The sequence below is a fragment of the Lampris incognitus genome, chromosome 4 (assembly GCF_029633865.1).
Source record: "Lampris incognitus isolate fLamInc1 chromosome 4, fLamInc1.hap2, whole genome shotgun sequence".
Lineage (NCBI taxonomy): Eukaryota > Metazoa > Chordata > Actinopteri > Lampriformes > Lampridae > Lampris > Lampris incognitus.
In genome coordinates, this window is record NC_079214.1 from 2,130,452 (window position 1) to 2,152,741 (window position 22,290).

General features: G+C 48.5%; 2 protein-coding genes across 7 annotated transcripts in view; both read right to left on the reverse strand.

The window, feature by feature from the left end:
- The window catches only part of ano9b (anoctamin 9b), a 97,380-nt gene extending 95,049 nt beyond the window's left edge, over positions 1-2,331 (reverse strand). Inside the window, exon 1 of the mRNA XM_056279069.1 lies at positions 2,305-2,331. Within this exon, the coding sequence (XP_056135044.1) occupies positions 2,305-2,325 (21 nt within the window). The 5' untranslated portion in view covers positions 2,326-2,331. The remainder of the gene's footprint in view (positions 1-2,304) is intronic.
- A 7,872-nt stretch (positions 2,332-10,203) lies between these two features.
- On the reverse strand, positions 10,204-20,744 carry tssc4 (tumor suppressing subtransferable candidate 4). Of its 6 annotated transcripts, none has more exons than XM_056279074.1 (5): positions 20,710-20,744; positions 20,163-20,194; positions 17,913-18,005; positions 13,283-13,350; positions 10,204-12,573 (listed from the first exon to the last, which is right to left on the reverse strand). In XM_056279074.1, exon 5 carries the CDS (start codon positions 12,532-12,534, stop codon positions 11,404-11,406), a length of 1,131 nt encoding a protein of 376 aa, XP_056135049.1. In that variant the 5' UTR covers positions 12,535-12,573; positions 13,283-13,350; positions 17,913-18,005; positions 20,163-20,194; positions 20,710-20,744; the 3' UTR covers positions 10,204-11,403. The 6 variants fall into 6 exon arrangements, with proteins under 6 accessions (XP_056135049.1, XP_056135053.1, XP_056135047.1 ...); XM_056279078.1 differs by having other exon boundaries at positions 17,930-18,005; positions 20,710-20,732; XM_056279072.1 differs by lacking the exon at positions 20,710-20,744 and adding an exon at positions 20,368-20,617.
- Positions 20,745-22,290: the final 1,546 nt, after the last annotated feature.

A 22,290-nucleotide genomic window follows, 5' to 3' on the forward strand; every position in this document is an offset into this window, starting at 1 on the left:
CTAGTCACGTCATGACAAACATGAAAACAGCCTGTCTGACTCGTCTCTCCACTTCCCTCTAGTCACGTCATGACAAACATGAAAACAGCCTCTCTGACTTGTCTCCCCACTTCCCTCTAGTCACGTCGTGACAAACATGAAAACAGCCACTCTGACTCGTCTCTCCACTTTCCTCTAGTCACGTCATGACAAACATGAAAACAGCCTCTCTGACTCATCTCTCCACTTCCCTCTAGTCACGTCATGACAAACATGAAAACAGCCTCTCTGACTCGTCTCTCCGCTTCCCTCTAGTCACGTCATGACAAACATGAAAACAGCCTCTCTGACTCGTCTCTCCACTTCCCTCTAGTCACGTCTGAACAGTCCCAGCAGTCACGCGGACTTTACAGCTCTGCTAGTAAAGATAGTCTGATAACACGATGTCTTCACGGTGTCCATGACAGCAGAAGTGGGGACCTTTGGGCGCTGAGCTGGACCAGATCAGAGACCAGATCAGTTAGCAGCTCCGTACAACACGGCTGGCGTTCACATCAGTATGAAGTCCTTCTGTGACCCGGTACATGTGAGGTCCAAACATGTGACGAGTTCTGACTAAAAACTACTGACTGTGTTGCAGAACATGTGCCCTGACGCCTAAGCAACACTGGTTCCGTCTCCATTAACGCTCTTCCTTGTGTGTTCGGGAACAGTCTTCATCCTTCTTCATCCCTCCCTGCCGCGTCATTGTGACCCAAAGCACTAGTGCGAATCGCAGGTCTTTATTTATTTATTTATTTTTCTTCCGCCAATTTTTGACACTTTGTTGCTCCTTCATACTTTTAGCCACTGAAACCATTCAGGTATCAAAATGTTCATCTCTTTAAGCCCATTAAGGCTCACATTTCGTTGTTTTGAAATCTTTTATACTTTTAGACATATTAAGCTTTTTCTACTTTTTCAAAACAATGGAAGTCTATGGGGAAAGGTTGAAACCCTCATCACCTTTGAACTGTATGTCCTCCTTCATTTTTTGAGCTAGAACCCCCCATTTAAAGCTTAAACAGTTCAGGACATTCGGCTCTTTCAGAATCCTATTCAGATTTTAAAAATATTTTATAGTTTTTGAACAATTCAGCTCTAAAGTTACCAATTCTGCCATACACTTTGCCTGTTAGAATGTTCAGTCCTATTGTGACGTCACATATCAATTTGAAACTCAACTGCCAGGCTAATTACTGTCAACTCTCAACTCCTGGTAGATCTGATCAGCTTCTGCCACTCCTTAACTGCTCTTCCTCCCTCTTCAACCTCCCTACCTTCCTTCCTACAACTTTCCTACCTTCATTCCTACAACCTCCCCGCTATCCTACCTTCCTACAAACTTCTTACCCTCCTTCCTACCCTTCCTCTTCATCACTACTCTTCATATTCATCACTACCCTTCCTCTTCATCGCTCCTCTTCGTCTTCATCGCTACCCTTCCTCTTCATCACTACTCTTCCTCTTCATCACTACTCTTCCTCTTCATCACTACCCCTCCTCTCATTCAACTCCTCCTCTCATTCTACCCCTTCATCTCATTCTACCCCTCCTCCTCTCATAACAAATAAAGAGCATTTCTTCAGATGTACTGTAGCTCTTTTTTTGTTTTTTTAGAAGAACAATGTTCAGGTCAGGTTTTGCAGTTCAGTGACCTAGGCCTACTTGGGGGGGGACTCCTTTACCAGCAGGGGGGGGGGTCACATATTTCAGACTATTCAAACCTTTTCCATGCACAGTAAACCATTGCTGCAAATGCTTGCACGTTGTGTTACAGCCTTGTTGTGTGTGTGTTTGTAATGGGACTGGGAGCACTTTGAAATCTTTGCACCACTTCCACTTTTTCGTACTTTAAACTACAGAAACCATTCAACAATCACACTATTTATGTATTTCGCACATTATGGCAAATTTTTCAGTTTTTTATACCTTTAAAACTTTTAAAGTATTCAGCCATTTCACATTCCAGTTTCCAGGTATTTCAGGTAGGCTAGTGACTTTCTGACTTTTCCTATTTATCCATTTTCAGCAATGCTTTCACCATTTCTTTCAGCAGCTCAGCATTCACACGCTTTTCCACTTTTCTAGTTATTGCTGCATGTGAGCGGAAGAGCAAGATGTGTCAAACCCAAACAAACAAACAAACAAACAAACAGTGTAACATCCCCTGCAACATAGCGACAGCACGGCAAGAGTAAGAGCACACTGAACATGGGAACGTGTCTGCACAACGCCTCCCTCTCCCCAGCAGGCAGGCGCGACGAGACACGCAGCGGCTCCTACCTCGGCAGTCCTGTAAAACATGTTGACTTCTCTTGGGGTTCTCTTGGGGTTTCTCTTGGGGGTTCTCTTGGGGTTTCTGGTGGGGTTTCTCTTGGTTTCTGTTGGCTTCTACATCTGTTGAACTCCAACTTTCTTCCTTCGTCTCGGAGCAACTTTTCTTCCGCTGTGTGTCTCGCGGGCTCGCTCACCTGTAAGAGGTGACCTCACTTCCGCATCGGGCCTCGCCGGCAGGTGTTTGTTCAGATCCTCCGACCGGACCCGGAGGCGTGTTTGTGGATCGTAGGATGGTTAGGGCAGAGGCTGCAATTCCGCTATTTGGCAGCAGGGGGAGTGTCCCCAGAATGAAATGTGACGGCATGCTTCACTCTGTAGACAGACAGCTGTCATTCTAGCCAAATATTTCCGTGGACGTATCGCTGAATTCAAGCAGATGTAACGTATATTGTGCCGTCACATTTCATTACGCGGACATTCTGGTGACACTCCCCCTGTTGCCAAATAGCGGAATTGCAGACTCTGCCCTAACCATCCTACGGTCCACAAACACGCCTCCGACCCGGGGCGCCCCCTCCTCCATCACACGCTCCACTCCCCGCTGAGGAGCAGGGAGGAGGTGAGACACCGGCAGCTGACGCGGAACGGCGGCAGGAGGGTCTGTGTTTCACTCGGCAGGAGGGTCTGTGTTCCACTCGGCAGGAGGGTCTGTGTTTCACTCGGCAGGAGCGTCTGTGTTTCACTCGGCAGGAGGGTCTGTGTTTCACTCGGCAGGAACGTCTGTGTTCCACTCGGCAGGAGGGTCTGTGTTCCACTCGGCAGGAGGGTCTGTGTTCCACTCGGCAGGAGGGTCTGTGTTTCACTCGGCAGGAGGGTCTGTGTTTCACTCGGCAGGAGCGTCTGTGTTCCACTCGGCAGGAGGGTCTGTGTTTCACTCGGCAGGAACGTCTGTGTTCCACTCGGCAGGAGGGTCTGTGTTCCACTCGGCAGGAGGGTCTGTGTTCCACTCGGCAGGAGGGTCTGTGTTTCACTCGGCAGGAGGGTCTGTGTTTCACTCGGCAGGAGCGTCTGTGTTCCACTCGGCAGGAGGGTCTGTGTTTCACTCGGCAGGAACGTCTGTGTTCCACTCGGCAGGAGGGTCTGTGTTTCACTCGGCAGGAGGGTCTGTGTTTCACTCGGCAGGAGGGTCTGTGTTCCACTCGGCAGGAGCGTCTGTGTTCCACTCGGCAGGAGGGTCTGTGTTCCACTCGGCAGGAACGTCTGTGTTCCACTCGGCAGGAGCGTCTGTGTTTCACTCGGCAGGAACGTCTGTGTTCCACTCGGCAGGAGGGTCTGTGTTCCACTCGGCAGGAGGGTCCGTGTTCCACTCGGCAGGAGGGTCTGTGTTTCACTCGGCAGGAGGGTCTGTGTTCCACTCGGCAGGAGCGTCTGTGTTCCACTCGGCAGGAGGGTCTGTGTTTCACTCGGCAGGAGGGTCTGTGTTCCACTCGGCAGGAGGGTCTGTGTTCCACTCGGCAGGAGGGTCTGTGTTTCACTCGGCAGGAGGGTCTGTGTTTCACTCGGCAGGAGCGTCTGTGTTCCACTCGGCAGGAGGGTCTGTGTTCCACTCGGCAGGAGGGTCTGTGTTTCACTCGGCAGGAGGGTCTGTGTTTCACTCGGCAGGAGGGTCTGTAGGGTCTGTGTTCCACTCGGCAGGAGGGTCTGTAGGGTCTGTGTTCCACTCGGCAGGAGGGTCTGTAGGGTCTGTGTTCCACTCGGCAGGAGGGTCTGTAGGGTCTGTGTTCCACTCGGCAGGAGGGTCTGTGTTCCACTCGGCAGGAGGGTCTGTATTCCACTCGGCAGGAGGGTCTGTGTTTCACTCGGCAGGAGGGTCTGTAGGGTCTGTGTTCCACTCGGCAGGAGGGTCTGTGTTCCACTCGGCAGGAGGGTCTGTGTTTCACTCGGCAGGAGGGTCTGTGTTCCACTCGGCAGGAGGGTCTGTGTTCCACTCGGCAGGAGGGTCTGTGTTCCACTCGGCAGGAGGGTCTGTGTTCCACTCGGCAGGAGCGTCTGTGTTTCACTCGGCAGGAGGGTCTGTGTTCCACTCGGCAGGAGGGTCTGTGTTCCACTCGGCAGGAGGGTCTGTGTTTCACTCGGCAGGAGGGTCTGTGTTCCACTCGGCAGGAGGGTCTGTGTTCCACTCGGCAGGAGGGTCTGTGTTTCACTCGGCAGGAGGGTCTGTGTTTCACTCGGCAGGAGGGTCTGTGTTCCACTCGGCAGGAGCGTCTGTGTTCCACTCGGCAGGAGGGTCTGTGTTCCACTCGGCAGGAACGTCTGTGTTCCACTCGGCAGGAGCGTCTGTGTTTCACTCGGCAGGAACGTCTGTGTTCCACTCGGCAGGAGGGTCTGTGTTCCACTCGGCAGGAGGGTCCGTGTTTCACTCGGCAGGAGGGTCTGTGTTCCACTCGGCAGGAGCGTCTGTGTTTCACTCGGCAGGAGGGTCTGTGTTCCACTCGGCAGGAGGGTCTGTGTTCCACTCGGCAGGAGGGTCTGTGTTTCACTCGGCAGGAGGGTCTGTGTTCCACTCGGCAGGAGGGTCTGTGTTCCACTCGGCAGGAGGGTCTGTGTTTCACTCGGCAGGAGGGTCTGTGTTTCACTCGGCAGGAGGGTCTGTGTTCCACTCGGCAGGAGGGTCTGTGTTCCACTCGGCAGGAACGTCTGTGTTCCACTCGGCAGGAGCGTCTGTGTTTCACTCGGCAGGAACGTCTGTGTTCCACTCGGCAGGAGGGTCTGTGTTCCACTCGGCAGGAGGGTCCGTGTTCCACTCGGCAGGAGGGTCTGTGTTTCACTCGGCAGGAGGGTCTGTGTTCCACTCGGCAGGAGCGTCTGTGTTCCACTCGGCAGGAGGGTCTGTGTTTCACTCGGCAGGAGGGTCTGTGTTCCACTCGGCAGGAGGGTCTGTGTTTCACTCGGCAGGAGGGTCTGTGTTTCACTCGGCAGGAGGGTCTGTGTTTCACTCGGCAGGAGGGTCTGTGTTTCACTCGGCAGGAGGGTCTGTAGGGTCTGTGTTCCACTCGGCAGGAGGGTCTGTAGGGTCTGTGTTCCACTCGGCAGGAGGGTCTGTAGGGTCTGTGTTCCACTCGGCAGGAGGGTCTGTAGGGTCTGTGTTCCACTCGGCAGGAGGGTCTGTAGGGTCTGTGTTCCACTCGGCAGGAGGGTCTGTGTTCCACTCGGCAGGAGGGTCTGTATTCCACTCGGCAGGAGGGTCTGTGTTTCACTCGGCAGGAGGGTCTGTAGGGTCTGTGTTCCACTCGGCAGGAGGGTCTGTGTTCCACTCGGCAGGAGGGTCTGTGTTTCACTCGGCAGGAGGGTCTGTGTTCCACTCGGCAGGAGGGTCTGTGTTCCACTCGGCAGGAGGGTCTGTGTTCCACTCGGCAGGAGCGTCTGTGTTTCACTCGGCAGGAGGGTCTGTGTTCCACTCGGCAGGAGGGTCTGTGTTCCACTCGGCAGGAGGGTCTGTGTTTCACTCGGCAGGAGGGTCTGTGTTCCACTCGGCAGGAGGGTCTGTGTTCCACTCGGCAGGAGCGTCTGTGTTTCACTCGGCAGGAGGGTCTGTGTTCCACTCGGCAGGAGGGTCTGTGTTCCACTCGGCAGGAGGGTCTGTGTTTCACTCGGCAGGAGGGTCTGTGTTCCACTCGGCAGGAGGGTCTGTGTTCCACTCGGCAGGAGGGTCTGTGTTTCACTCGGCAGGAGGGTCTGTGTTCCACTCGGCAGGAGGGTCTGTGTTCCACTCGGCAGGAGGGTCTGTGTTCCACTCGGCAGGAGGGTCCGTGTTCCACTCGGCAGGAGGGTCCATGTTCCACTCGGCAGGAGGGTCCGTGTTTCACTCGGCAGGAGGGTCTGTGTTTCACTCGGCAGGGGCGTCTGTGTTTCACTCGGCAGGAGGGTCTGTGTTTCACTCGGCAGGAGGGTCTGTGTTTCACTCGGCAGGAGGGTCTGTAGGGTCTGTGTTCCACTCGGCAGGAGGGTCTGTAGGGTCTGTGTTCCACTCGGCAGGAGGGTCTGTGTTCCACTCGGCAGGAGGGTCTGTGTTTCACTCGGCAGGGGCGTCTGTGTTTGGTGCTCTCACGCGAGCTGTCCTGGCGGCAGCTCCTGGGTGGTGACGTAGGAAGCGCAGCGGCTCCTGGGTGGTGACGTAGGAAGCACAGCAGAGCAGGCTGCTGATCTCCACAGTGTTGCTGTTGCTGTGTTGCTCGAAGAGACAGACTGCACCTGCTGATCAATGTTTGACTTCTCCAAGGCCTCCACCCATCTTCATGTGCTACTGTCATGAAACTCCAAGGCCTCCACCCATCTTCATGTGCTACTGTCATGAAACTCCAAGGCCTTCCCATCTTCATGTGCTACTGTCATGAAACTCCAAGGCCTCCACCCATCTTCATGTGCTACTGTCATGAAACTCCAAGGCCTCCACCCATCTTCATGTGCTACTGTCATGAAACTCCAAGGCCTCCACCCATCTTCATGTGCTACTGTCATGAAACTCAAAGGCCTCCACCCATCTTCATGTGCTACTGTCATGAAACTCGACTCTGTACTGAATCCCTGAAATTAACGAAATCTAAATGTGCCACAGGTGTCCGTGGATCACTAGAAGATCATCTCCCCAACATCAAGTCTTCAACACGAGCAAGTCCTTCCTTATTTACCACTTAGGCATCTTATTGTCATTTTATGCTGTTTAACTGATTTATTTCATGCCTGCTCGTCTGGTTTGTGTACATGTTTTACATCTCTTGTGGTGCCTGCTCGTTGTTTTGTAGAGGATGAAAAGTTTCCAGTTGTAAAGTTGCTTTGTTGTTGTAAAGTTGCTTTGTTGTTGTAAAGTTGCTTTGTTGTTGTAAAGTTATCGTTGAACAAAGACAAAGACAAACGTTCACCGGCAGGGCAGGGAAGCTCCATCCATGCACCATATTCATGAACGCTCAGCATCCAAAGCCTTCACATGGCTTTATCCTCACTGCTTCACACAGACAGACCACACAAGAACAAGAAGAGGAAGGAAGGAAGGAAGGAAGGAAGGAAGGAAGGAAGGAAGGAAGGAAGGAAGGAAGGAAGGAAGGAACGAACAGGGTTTTATGTCCAAAAGAAATGGCGTTTTAAACGTGCTGCTCAATAATCCAGGTAAGACAATCACAGAAGGTTGAACCAGTTCATCTGGACACAACGCTAATGGACAGAAACGTTTAATCATCATCTAAGTGTCCTCCCTAGTCACACCTGACTACAGGTGTCCCCACCCTTATAAACAATACAGTGACTACAGGTGTCCCCACCCTTATAAACAATACAGTGACTGCAGGTGTCCCCACCCTTATAAACAATACAGTGACTGCAGGTGTCCCCACCCTTCTAAACAATACAGTGGCTGCAGGTGTCCCCACCCTTATAAACAAGACAGTGACTGCAGGTGTCCCCACCCTTATAAACAAGACAGTGACTGCAGGTGTCCCCACCCTTATAAACAATACAGTGGCTGCAGGTGTCCCCACCCTTATAAACAATACAGTGACTGCAGGTGTCCCCACCCTTATAAACAAGACAGTGACTGCAGGTGTCCCCACCCTTATAAACAAGACAGTGACTGCAGGTGTCCCCACCCTTATAAACAAGACAGTGACTGCAGGTGTCCCCACCCTTATAAACAATACAGTGGCTGCAGGTGTCCCCACCCTTATAAACAATACAGTGACTGCAGGTTTCCCCACCCTTATAAACAATACAGTGGCTGCAGGTGTCCCCACCCTTATAAACAAGACAGTGACTGCAGGTGTCCCCACCCTTATAAACAAGACAGTGACTGCAGGTGTCCCCACCCTTATAAACAATACAGTGGCTGCAGGTGTCCCCACCCTTATAAACAATACAGTGGCTGCAGGTGTCCCCACCCTTATAAACAAGACAGTGACTGCAGGTGTCCCCACCCTTATAAACAATACAGTGACTGCAGGTGTCCCCACCCTTATAAACAAGACAGTGACTGCAGGTGTCCCCACCCTTATAAACAATACAGTGACTGCAGGTGTCCCCACCCTTATAAACAAGACAGTGACTGCAGGTGTCCCCACCCTTATAAACAATACAGTGGCATAACGACCCAAACCAACCACCAGTTTCATATGGAAATATGGTGTGACCATTAACTAGAGTTACAGTGGCCACGTGTACTGTTCACAGGGGGTTGGGGAATAGTTGCAATCACAGCATTGTAAGATGGTGACAGTTGTACTCTTAGACCCCCCCCCCTCTCGGTTCAGGGATGGTGGTTCCCTCTTCCCATAGATGGCCGCTTTGTTTCCCTGTTCAAACCAGCGTTCCTCCCTATCAAGGATGTGCACATCCTCTTCCCTGAAAGAGTGGCCACTGGCCTGTAGATGGTGTAGACTGTATAAATGGTGTAGACTGTATAAATGGTGTGTAGACTGTATAGATGGGTGTAGACTGTATAGATTGGTGTAGACTGTATAGATGGGTGTAGACTGTATAGATGGAGATGGGTGTAGACTGTATAGATGGGTTTAGACTGTATAGCTGGGTGTAGACTGTATAGATGGAGATGGGTGTAGACTGTATAGATGGAGATGGGTGTAGACTGTATAGATGGGTGTAGACTGTATAGATGGAGATGGGTGTAGACTGTATAGATGGGTGTAGACTGTATAGATGGGTTTAGACTGTATAGATGGGTGTAGACTGTATAGATGGGTGTAGACTGTATAGATGGGTTTAGACTGTATAGATGGGTGTGAGCCCTGCGCGGGACTGTTTTCTTAATCCCCCTCCCCCTGGATTTCTGAGCATTACCGCCCGCTCCCGCCATGTGCGTGTTACACTCCCAAGTGCGTGCTACACTCCCACCAAGTGCGTGTTACACTCCCGCCCTGTGCGTGTTACACTCCCACCAAGTGCGTGCTACACTCCCACCAAGTGCGTGTTACACTCCTACCAAGTGCGTGCTACACTCCCGCCATGTGCGTGTTACACTCCTACCAAGTGCGTGTTATGCTACGTTCAGACCAAAGGCGGCGCGAATTGTTTGGGCGGCGCGAATGCATGCAAAGTCAATGGGAGGAGGCGAATGGGCGGAACAATTCGCGGGGAAATTACGGGCGGGGCGAATTGGGCGACTCGAGCGACGAACGCGCCTTCGCGGGAGTTCAAAAATGTCCAACTCGGGCGAATATTTCGCCCGGCGACAGCCAATCACCTTCAAGTAGGGTTAGGACCCGCCTTCGTGTTGGGAAAGAAGACACGCCCCCTACCCAGAATTATTTTCGGACGCCGTCCAAACGCAACTCCTGAACGAGCCGGTGAAATTCGCCAAGCTGGGCGCGTCTCCGGTTTACGCTATGAACCCAAACCGACCACTGACGCCGGTTTGGGCGGCGCAAGTTGATATAAAGCAGAGCCGCCGCAACTGATCTCTGTCGCTCATCCGTGATGCTCACAAGTAAACACAAACCGCTGGTGTGTGGTATTTGTTGTGTGCGGTCTAGCAAACTTGCTAGCAGCGTCGGTGTGACTAGACTGCTTGTTGTGACGTCAACACAGCGAATTCGCGTTCTGTTCGAACACACCTGGCGGAGCTGGCGGCCAAACTCTGGCGAACAAAGCGGCGCCAACTCTCTCGCCGCCTTTGGTCTGAACGTAGCATGACACTCCCGCCCGCTCCCGTCAACATGGCGACCATTCCGGCCCGCACAGTAGAATTCCATTGGTTTGCGTCTTCCCCCCCCCTCCCGCAGGGAAAACACGTGATCTTACTGCGTATGTGTCAGACTGGAAGCTCCTGTCGGAACCAAGACGTTTCCTCCCAAAACACAACAGGCACCATTTCAAAGAAAGAATCACTCAGTGATTTGTATGTGTTAAACGTGTTTAATCAGAGGCTCTTAATCATCATGGACTAAATCTTATGTTTGTAAAGAAAATGTTGAAAAGAACAAAAAATCCTGTTAAAATAGTTTTTTGAACTCAAAATGCTCCACTTGCTACCTACATAACGACTCACACTAACGCACAACATTTCAACAGCGCTTCATCTCCACACCTCAAGCACTTACGAGTGAAGGGGGGTGTAGCACCAATTGGGTGATGCACGGCAGCCATGTTGCAGCAGAACGCTCACCACACATCAGCTGGCGGTGGAGAGGGAGGAGTTACTGAGCCAGGCACACACATGTACATGTGCAGTGGAAGTTGATCCCAGAAAGTCACTTGTATTCCTCCATATGGACTTAGAGATTCTGTGTGAATCCAGAGTCTGTGTGGATCAAGAGTCTGTGTGGATCAAGAGTCTGTGTGGATCCAGTCAGTGTGGATCCAGAGTCCGTGTGGATCAAGAGTCTGTGTGGATCCAGAGTCTGTGTGGATCAAGAGTCTGTGTGGATCCAGAGTCTGTGTGGATCAAGTCTGTGTGGCTCAAGAGTCTGTGTGGATCCAGAGTCTGTGTGGATCAAGCAGCATCACAATCGAAATTCACTGACTGGTTAATGAAACTCCAGAAAACTGATTCCTTTTTTAAAAATTCTTTTAGATACAATGTCTTTGATTTTATTTTTAACACCACATTGGTTTTTTTTTTTGGGAGGGGTGTTGGGATTCCCCCCCCTTTTTCTCCCAAATTGTACTTGGCCAATTACCCCACTCTTCCGAGCCGTCCCAGTCGTTGCTCCACCCCCTCTGCTGATCCGGGGAGGGCTGCAGACTACCACGTGCCTCCTCCCATACATGTGGAGTCACCAGCCGCTTCTTTTCACCTGACAGTGAGGAGTTTCACCAGGGGCACGCGCGTGGGAGGATCACACTATCCCCCCCAAAAAAGTTCCCCTCCCCCCTGAACAGGCGCCCCGACTGACCAGAGGAGGCGCTAGTGCAGCAACCAGGACACATACCCACATCCGGCTTCCCACCCGCAGACACGGCCAATTGTGTCTGTAGGGACACCCGACCAAGCCAGAGGTAACAAGGGGATTCGAACCAGCAACCCCCGTGTTGGTAGGCAACAGAATAGACCGCCACGCTACCCGGACGCCCAGAAAACTGATTCCTAAACCTGCCTTCCCCTCAGTCCTCATCCTGTTTGGAGGTCTTCCTGTAGTTTTTGTGTTTAAGTTTCCTAAAGGAGACAAAGCCAGGTTTGGCTTCTTTCCTCCTGGCATCCTGCTCATCAGAACCTCCTTCTAACAGTGCCCGCTTCCTGTTCCTTTCTTCATTGAGTGAAGGTCTGTTTCCTGCACTAATTTCCTCTTCCTCATCCTCTTCCTGATCTAAATGACTCATGCCTTTCCCTCTCTCTCTTTCCTTTTCAATGGCTGGTTCTTTGATGTGATCCATCACCTTGGCTGTGGCCCTCATTCCCTCCTTCCCCATATCTTCAACCTTCACCCTTCCTCCTGTAATATTTATCATGGTATCTGCTTGTTCCTTTGCAGTGCGGGAGGGTTTGGAGAAGATTATTTTATTGTGGGAGCTGTTACAGCCACTGGTGTTTTGACCCTGGTTGAATTCTGGAGTGAAGTCCTCTTGTTGGCCGATCTTCTGCTCCGTCCTCTGCTGCAGGCTATGGAGGTACTGCTGGGCCACCATGCGGTTCTGCCTGTCGCTGGTCTCAGGAACATTTTCCAGGCTGTAGCAAGTCCAGCGTTCGGGGTGCAGCAAGTAGTCTGGTACGCCTCTTTTCCCTTCCACTTCCCCAGTTCCTCCCCCATCGCGCCACAGAGGTGGCTGGTCTGTACACTTTGCATCTTTCTTGCTGTTGGTGAGAGGAGGTGGATGTAGAGGCCGAACAAACACCCCATCTATAACATTGTCCTGGCCCAGCTGTGATGAGGTCAGCTTTGCAGCACTATCCAGACAATCAAAGATACTGCGACTGCGGCTTGAGAAGCCGGAGCTACCTCCCTTCAGACTAAAGGGACTCTGTTGCTTCTTAGGAGCAGCACTCTGTTTAAAAGCATGATCGAGCAGAGATCCTTCTGGAGCCTTGCTGTCCTGGACCTTGCTGTGGTCATCATGGTCTGATTCATCATCATCATCATCTTCCGAAGAAGATAAGCATGTTACTTTGGGGTCAAATGACACGCTAGTTGGTTCTTCCTCAGAGTCAGAATCAGGCAGTAAGAGGTCATTCAGTTGAGCAACAGCATCACTTTTGGATAGCTTGTTGCTGGAAACGAGGTTATCCGGATCACACATGTTCTCATGAAGAGTCCGACACCTGGCTAGATCAAGAGCCTGAAAAGAGCGAGAACATCAGCTGGTTTGTAAATTATTGTGCCATGGAGCTTTCATTCTCTTACATTTCAGTCCAATAAACTTGTGGTACAAATCAATGAACAACAAAAAATCTTTCTCCAAAATATCCTAAAATGTATATCTTCAATTTTTCAGTTGATGAACAGCTTATTTTTGCTTTTATGCACCATAACACACTTCTACAAAATAACTGGTTGTTTGCTTTTCAAAAGTTAGAAATTGCTGTAGAGAAACTAACATATAGTGCTCCTCATGGACCTCATTCAGCAACTGGTTGGTAAAAACGTGTATATATTTTCTCATACATCTGTCTGAACTACATTTTCGCAGGAGATTCGTGTAATATTCAGAGGCGCAGATTTTATCCATGTAAAAAAAAAAGAGTATACTGCTAAATACTAATCACTCGTATCTGAAGAGTACCTTCACCACACAACCATTTACCGCTGGGCAATGCCCACTGAGTCCCATGCAGTGAAGCATTATTATCTCCACAGGAACAATTGTTTTGCAGTCAGCAGTCTTAACAATTACAAGTTAGTATACCATCGAGCCAAGATAAGTGTATGACATACATCTATAAATACATGATCCACCATTTAATGTTGGTGAAACTATCTCTAAGACCAGACAAGCAAACTGTGTCCATAGGTTTCGCAGATTAAGTCCACACATAGACATGACAAACCTGACAGGACTGGAGCTTTCGATGGGTAAATTTCTGTGAAGTTCACCAGCAACAACCAGCCGTCTACCCTGAAAAATCAAATTCAAACACAGCAATCGGGGTCACATGACAGAGTTAAGAGCTTTATACTTTTTTTCTAGTTATATTTTTGTTCTATCCTCTATTCCCCATCATAACTTTATAAAAACACAAACATTAAATAACGTGCATGTGTTGGATATGCTGTCAGATGGTAGACTTAGTTTCTTTGTGAGCGATCATTTTACATTCCAGAAAAGGATTGTATGTGTAAAAGGTGGTAAAGTGTTCTATACATTGTATAACTGTATACATGAACCCAGCCACTGAGGATGCACAAGCCAGTACATTCTTAGTGCCAGTCTCAAGCCTGGATAAATGGGGAGGGTTGTGTCAGGAAGGGCATCCGGCATAAATCTTGCCAAATCAAATATGCGGATCATAAATCAGATTTCCATACTGGATTTGGTACAACCGCCACTGGTATTGTTGGCCAGCAGGGTGCCGGTGGAACTATGCTACTGTTGGGCGAAGGAGAAGGAGAGGGGGAGGGCATGTGCAGAGGCAGCGGGAGAGGAGGAAGGGTAGGAGTGTGGAGGTGAGAGTCGGAACTTTGAATGTTGGCACTATGACTGGTAAAGGGAGAGAGCTGGCTGATATGATGGAGAGAATAAAGGTAGGTATACTGTGTGTGCAAGAGACCAGGTGGAAGAGGAGTAAGGCCAGGAGCATCGGAGGAGGGTTCAAACTCTTCTACCATGGTGTGAATGGGAGGAGAAATGGGGTAGGGGTAATTCTGAGGGAAGAGCATGTCAAGAGTGTGTTGGAAGTGAAGAGAGTGTCAGAAAGAGTGATGAGTATGAAGCTGGAAATTGAAGGTGTGTTGATGAATGTTATCAGCACATATGCCCCGTAAGTTGGGTGTGAGATGGAAGAGGAAGAAGAATTCTGGAGTGAGTTGGATGAAGTGGTGGCGAGTGTACCCAAGGAGGAGAGCAACCGGGTATCACGAGATTTCATGTCATAGTCACGAAATTCAATCTATGCAATCGTGCTGGGGGACACGATGTCACTGAAATTTTCTTGTCTGGCACCATAAAGTTGTATCCAACGCATTCCTGTGGGCCAAGTTTTTCTTGCGCGAGTCACGTTATCAAGATGCTGGCTCTGGCTGGTCTGGCCTCCCAGAAGAATGCTGGTCACTTAAATATTTTTGAAAACACAAAAACTACGGCGATTAGGGTTAGGGTTATATCTTGTAGTTAGTCCGCCGCCCACTAGGGGTGGCAGTAGAAGGGAAAAGTAAGAAAATTACATGTAAAAAAGCAGTTAGGAAAATAAAGAGCGCTGATGTAGACGGTTACTGAGCAGTCGTGTCATTTCTGCTGTCTGATATGTGGATAAATAACAGTTAGGGTTAGGGTAGATTTTGTGTTTTCAAAGATATGTAAGTGACCAGCATTCTCCTGGGAGGCCAGACCAGCCAGAGCCAGCATCTTGATAACGTGACTCGCGAAAGAAAAACTTGGCCCATAGGAATGCATTGGACACAACTTCGTGGTGCCGGACAAGAAAATTTCAGTGACATCGTGTCCCTCAGCACGATTTCATAGATTAAATTTTGTGACTATGACACGAAATTTCGTGATACCAGGATAAGGAGACAGTGGTGATTGGAGCGGACTTTAATGGACATGTTGGTGAAGGGAACAGAGGTGATGAGGAGGTGATGGGTAGGTATGGTGTCAAGGAGCGGAATGTGGAAGGACAGATGGTGGATTTTGTGGGAGGGAGGAAGGGGGAGGAGGGAGGAACACAGGGTGATGTACAAGAGTGGAGGAAAGTGCACACAGGTGGACTATATCTTATGTAGAAGGTGCAATCTAAAAGGGATTGGAGACTGCAATGTGGGGACAGGGTAGAACGTAGCTAAGCAGCATCGGATGGTGGTATGTAGGATGACTTTGGAGACCAAGAAGAGGAAGAGAGTGAAGGCAGAGCCAAGGATCAAATGGTGGAAGTTGAAGAAGGAAGACTGTTGTGTGGAGTTCAGAGAGGAGGTAAGACAGGCACTGGGTGGTAGTGAAGAGTTGCCAGATGGCTGCACAACCACTGCAGAAATAGTGAGGGAGACAGCTAGGAAGGTGCTTGGTGTGTCATCAGTACAGAGGAAGGAAAACAAGGAGACTTGGTGGTGGAATGAGGAAGTACAGCAATGCATACAGAGGAAGAGGTTGGCAAAGAAGTGGTATAGTCAGAGAGATGAAGAAAGTAGACAGGAGTACAAGGACATGCAGTGTAAAGCGAAGAGAAACGTGGCAAAGGTAAAGGAAAAGGCGTATGGTGAGTTGTACTAGAGGTTAGACACTAAGGAAGGAGAAAAGGACTTGTACCAATTGGCTAGACAGAGACCGAGCTGGAGAGGATGTGCAGAAGGTTGGGGTGATCAAGGATAAAGATGGAAATGCGCTGAGAAGGGAGCAGAGTGTGCTGAGAAGGTAGAAGGAGTACTTTGAGGAGCTGATGAATGAAGAAAATGAGAGAGAGAGACGGTTGGATGATGTGGGGATAGTGAATCAGGAAGTGCAGTGGATTAACAAGGAGGAAGTGAGGGCAGCTATGAAGAGGATGAAGAGTGGAAAGGCAGTTGGTCTAGATGACATACCTGTGGAGGCATGGAGATGTTTAGGAGAGATGGCAGTGGGGTTTTTAACTAGATTGTTTAACATAATCTTGGAAAGTGAGAGGATGCCTGAGGAGTGGAGAAGAAGCATACTGGTACCGATTTTCAAGAATAAGGGCGATGTGCAGAACTGTAGCAACTACAGAGGTATAAAGTTGATCAGCCACAGCATGAAGATATGGGAAAGAGTAATAGAAGCTAGGTTAAGAGGAGAGGTGATGATCAGCAGCAGCAGTATGGTTTCATCCTATGAAAGAGCACCACAGATGTGATGTTTGCTTTGAGAATGTTGATGGAGAAGTATAGAGAAGGCCAGAAGGAGTTACATTGTGTCTTTGTAGATTTAGAGAAAGCATACGACAGGGTGCCGAGACAGGTGGTGTGGTATTGTATGAGGAAGTCAGGAATGGCAGAAAAGTATGTAGGAGTGGTGCAGGATATGTATGAGGGACGTGGGACAGTGGTGAGGTGTGTGGTTGGAATGACAGATGGGTTCAAGGTGGAGGTGGGATTACATCAAGGATCGGCTCTGAGCCCTTTCTTGTTTGCAATGGTGATGGACAGGTTGATGGACGAGATCAGGCAGGAGTCTCCATAGACTATAACGTTCGCAGATGACACTGTGATCTGTAGTGAGAAGAGGGTGCAGGTGGAGGAGAGCCTGGAGAGGTGGAGGTATGCACCTCAGAGAAGAGGAATTAAAGTCAGTAGGAGCAAGATGGAATACATATGCGTGAAAGAGAGGGAGAACAGTGGACTGCTAAGGATGCGAGGAGTAGATTTGATGAAAGTGTATGAGTTTAAATACTTGGGGTCAACTGTCCAAAGTAACGGGGAGTGCAGGAGAGAGGTGAAGAAGAGAGTGCAGGCAGGGTGGAGTGGGTGGAGAAGAGTGTCAGGAGTGATTTGTGACAGAAGGGATACCAGCAAGAGTTAAAGGGAAGGTTTACAAGATGGTTGTGAGACCAGCTATGTTGTATGGTTTAGAGACAGTGGCACTGACGAAAGGACAGGAGGTGGAGGTGGCAGAGTTGAAGATGATAAGATTTTCACTGGGAGTGATGAAGAAGGACAGGATTAGGAACGAGTATATTAGAGGAACAGCTCAGGATGGACGGTTTGGAGATAAAGCAAGAGAGACAAGATTGAGATGGTTTGGACATGTGTGGAGGAGAGATGCTGAGTATATTGGGAGAAGGATGCTGAATATGGAGCTGCCAGGGAAGAGGAGAAGAGGAAGGCCAAAGAGGAGGTTTATGGATGTGGTGAAGGAGGACATGCAGGTGGCTGGTGTGACAGAGGAAGATGCAGAGGACAGGAAGAAATGGAAACGAATGATCCACTGTGGTGCCCCCTAACGGGAGCAGCTGGGAGTAGTAGTAGTAGTAATAGTAGGTGGTAAAATGTTACAAACATTTTATAACTGAAAACATGCTGGTAATTCCACGTCAACGCACAACTGACGACCATGCTGATAAAGCCAAAAGAACAAGACTACGTCACTTTGATGGAGAAAAAGCAATGCGTTTTGTCATGTCCACATTACCGTCAACCCCCTCTGATTGTCTATGTCATATGGAGGCATCAGAGACAGCAAGAGCCATGTGATGTAGGCAACACCCGTGGCGTCCAGCGCCTTAGACCAATAAAATATGAGACGGGTATGAAGATGTCACGTCGGCGTTTAGTCAACTAAACTCTTGAGAGAAGGTAGGATGAGATGTTCTACTGTACACCAACAGTGCCATCCTCAGTGTAACCCACTGTCCTCTTGCTTTTCATTCCTTTTTGTCAGCATTTTCAAAATGTGAATGGATGGAGACAGGCTAAAAACAAATGTGTACTCTTGAAATTTACAGCACATGTGTTACATTTTCCCTTTTCATTGTGTTTCTGTTAACATGAGTGTTTAGTGAGAGGGTGTCTTACTGGGCATGTAGACTCACAGGTTCTCTAGAAACCTTGGCAGGAAGTTTGGCTCAGATTTGAAGTCTTGCTCATACACTTCCATGGTGTTTTATCCTATTAGAAACACCAGAGGGTCAAAAATGTACACAAAATACACTGCTGCAGCCCCCCCCAACCCAAATACATTCACACATGTACAGACAAGTAAGGACCCTTATCACAGGAGAAAGTGAACCAGACCTCCCCCCCTTGCCCAATGGCCTACAACCCCTTTCCATTGCAAAGATCACTGGTTGCAAACTCTCTCACTAAAGTAAAATGCCAGTATTTATTTAACCTAGTTAAATCTAAGCCCTATCCTCAGAATTACAGTGAGCAATGGGTAGCAGAAACATTTCAATTTAATCTGAGCAAGCTAGCATCAGCCAACTGCTGCACACCAAGCTGCAATGTCACCTTTCACCAAACAACATACTCTAAAGAGCTCTTTATTGGGACTAACAGACTTTGAATGTCAAGACAAGCGTCTGAAAACACATCTGGGCACAAGGTTGTGTACAGATGAACTGATTCAAAATTTCTCGGACCTTTGATTATGAAAAGACAGTCACATTAGTCAGTCGGAGAAGTGATAGACCTTTTTTTTTTTTTTTACATTTTCTTTTTTGCATTTTTGTCCAGCTTGGTTCCAGAGCCCGACCTCTGCTTTGGGTTAGAAACGCATCGGTAATCTAAATAATTACACGATATGGCTACATTTCTTCAGACTCCTCTCATAACATTCTGAGTCTGTCAAGATCATGAACATTACTTTCACGTCTCTTTCAGTAATTTCTGTTGTGCAAATAAAAACCCAAGTTCCACTTCAACTTTATCAAACCTCTTTTTGTGACATTTGTCACTAGACTGCTCCATCAGTCGGTGGGCTTTCTCAAAAACAGGAAAAAACGAAATAAAAATTCAAAATCACTTTGCTAGAACAATAACAATAAGTGCAAAAAAAGAACATATGCAGATATTTGGGAAAAACGATGACTTGTACATCTGGGAAACTAAACAGACGCTGGCCAAGAGGATGGCACAACACAGGTGAGCTAATATGTCAGACCAGGACTCCACAGTCTACACCATCTACACAGTCTACACCATCTACAGTCTACACCATCTACAGGCCAGTGGCCACTCTTTCAAGGATGAGGATGTGCACATCCTTGATAGGGAGGAACACTGGTTTGAACAGGGAGTCAGAGGCCATCTATGTTAAGAGGGAACAACCATCCCTGAACCGGGGGGGGGGGGGTGAGGGCTAACAGTACATCTGTCACCATCTTATAATTCTGTGATGGCAAACATTCCCAAATCCTTTGTGAATAGTAAACATGACCACTGTAACTCTAGTTAATGGTCACGCCCGTATTTGCATATGAAACTGGTTGTTGGTTTGATCGTTATGCCACTGTATTGTTTATAAGGGTGGGGACACCTGCAGTCACTGTATTGTGTATAAGGGTGGAGACACCTGCAGTCACTGTATTGTGTATAAGGGTGGGGACACCTGCGGTCACTGTATTGTTTATAAGGGTGGGGACACCTGCGGTCACTGTATTGTTTATAAGGGTGGGGACACCTGCGGTCACTGTATTGTTTATAAGGGTGGGGACACCTGCGGTCACTGTATTGTTTATAAGGGTGGGGACACCTGCGGTCACTGTATTGTGTATAAGGGTGGGGACACCTGCGGTCACTGTATTGTTTATAAGGGTGGGGACACCTGCGGTCACTGTATTGTTTATAAGGGTGGGGACACCTGCAGTCACTGTATTGTTTATAAGGGTGGGGACACCTGCGGTCACTGTATTGTTTATAAGGGTGGGGACACCTGCGGTCACTATATTGTTTATAAGGGTGGGGACACCTGCGGTCACTGTATTGTTTATAAGGGTGGGGACACCTGCGGTCACTGTATTGTGTATAAGGGTGGGGACACCTGCGGTCACTGTCTTGTGTATAAGGGTGGGGACACCTGCAGTCACTGTATTGTGTATAAGGGTGGGGACACATGCAGTCACTGTATTGTGTATAAGGGTGGGGACACCTGCAGTCAGGTGAGACTGAAGAGGACACCTGCAGTCTTAGATGAGGATGAAACGTATTTGTCAGTAAACGTTGTGTCCAGAGTCCGGATGACCTGCCTCGACCTTCTTTGGTTCATTGCAGCCTGGTGTGCTGCAGTCGGCTGACGCTGGCTTGCTCAGCGCTGAATCAACTTACCAGATTCTGTTTGCCATCGCTTGCTTTGATTCCTAATGAAAGGAATAAAAAGCATCAGGAAGAAGGAATAAAATGGCTTAGGTTAAAAAAAAACCCCACTGGCGTTTCCTTTAAGGGAGCAGAATTTGTTTTTGCTTAAAGAAATAAAAGCACCGTGTGGGGGGGGGGGGGTAGCACTCCGTGTGCTGAGCATGTTTAGCCTTACGGGGGAAACCTGTGATGAAACGTGTCCTTTCCAGCACACCGGCGGTACCATAAGCTGCAGCGTCACCGCTCCGACACCAGCCCCGGCTCACCGGGCTCGGGACCCACCACCGGAGGCCAGCGAGGCGGTCTGGCTCGTGTACACGTCTGTGGCCTGGCTAATTTACGTTAGCTGTTAGCGCACAAAAATGACGCAGTGGCAGAGAGCTGCCCAAACGAACTATAACACAACACCGGCGAGGTCAGCGCCACCTAGCGTAACACTAAACCCTTATTTACGTGGCATTAAAAATACAAGATATAAAATACGTCGGAAGCAGCTAGCCATCCGCACTACCGTTACCTTGTCTTTCCTTTCCGTCTTCTTCTCCTTCTTCTTCTTCTTCTGCTGGTTTTGGTTCTTCTTCGTCTTGTATTCAATGACGGGTGGCAACTAGCGTTTAAGGTACATTATCGCCACCTACTATGCTGGAGTGTGGGATAGGATACTAAAGGATGACAGGCAAGAAAAATTAAATAATAAATAAATACAATAATAATAACTAATAATAATAGATCCTCTTCGTTATGCCAACTTCTTTTAAGAACACAAACAACGGTTTATATTTCTCCCCCTCAAGACTGTATAAATTGTTAAGATAAAATACTCCCACCCAAATGTCTTGAGTTCCTTCTTCAGTTGTGTTGAGTGACAAATAACTTCAGTTGTGTTGAGTGACGAATAACTTCAGCTGTGTTGAGTGACGAATAACTTCAGTTGTGTTGAGTGACAAATAACTTCAGTTGTGTTGAGTGACAAATAACATGCTCAACAGTTTCTTCTGATCCACATTCACGAAGTCTTGAAGGATGCTTCCCTAATAGGCGCATGCATTGTTCCCTATATTCCTGTACGTGTGTCCTAACCTCAACCTTGACATGGCTGCTTGTTCCCTAGAACTTTCCCCTGCTGATACCCTCCCTCCCACTTTTGGTTTGATCTTATACAAATGACGGCCCTTGTTGCCCTCATCCCATAACTTTTGCCAAGCCGTCATGATTTTGTTCCTTGTTATTGTTTTAATTTCAGCTTTGCTGAAGGGCACCTTCATGACTCTATCCTGCTTCAGGGCTTGTTTAGCCAGTGAGTCTGCCATGTCATTCCCCTCTATACACCTACGAGCTGGAATTATTATTATTATCATTATTATTATTATTATCATCCTTCTTATTATTATTATTAACCTTCTTGTTCTTCTTATTATTATTATTATTATTATCATTATTATTAGTATTATTATTATCCTTCTTCTTCTTCTTCTTCTGCTTGACTGACAGACTACAAAGTGAGGTTAAAGGCGCATGCCGCTATGTACTGTACTGGAATGTGTAACATCAACAACGTTGTTTGTCCCATGTTTCTAAGTAACCTTTGACCTTCCACTTCTTTCTCACCCTGCCCCTCAGTCTATCTCTTTCTATGCTGAACTGCTACAATCCATCAAGTCAAGTCAAGTCAGTTTTACGTATTTGTATAGCCCAATATCACAAATTTCAAATGTGCCTGAGGGGGCTTTACAGCAACACAACATCCTGTCCTTAGACCCTCTCATCGGATAAGGAACACCTCCCTAAAAACAAAGAAAGAAAAACTTTAACAGGGAGAAAAGACAGGACGAAACCTCAGGGAGAGCAACAGAGGAGGTCTCTCTCTCTCTCTCTCTCTCTCTCTCTCCCCCCCCTCTCTCTCTCCCCCCCCTCTCTCTCTCTCCACTGTTTTCTTGCAGTCACAAGTCGCATAGCTATCCGACAGGGTCTTTTTCATTGTGTATAGAGTAGCCCTGAGTCCCTTGTGTCCTAATCTCACCCGAGAGAAAATAACCTCTTCTTTCCTACATTTACCTCTATTGCTTCTCACGCTGACAGACTTTTTTTATGTACATTT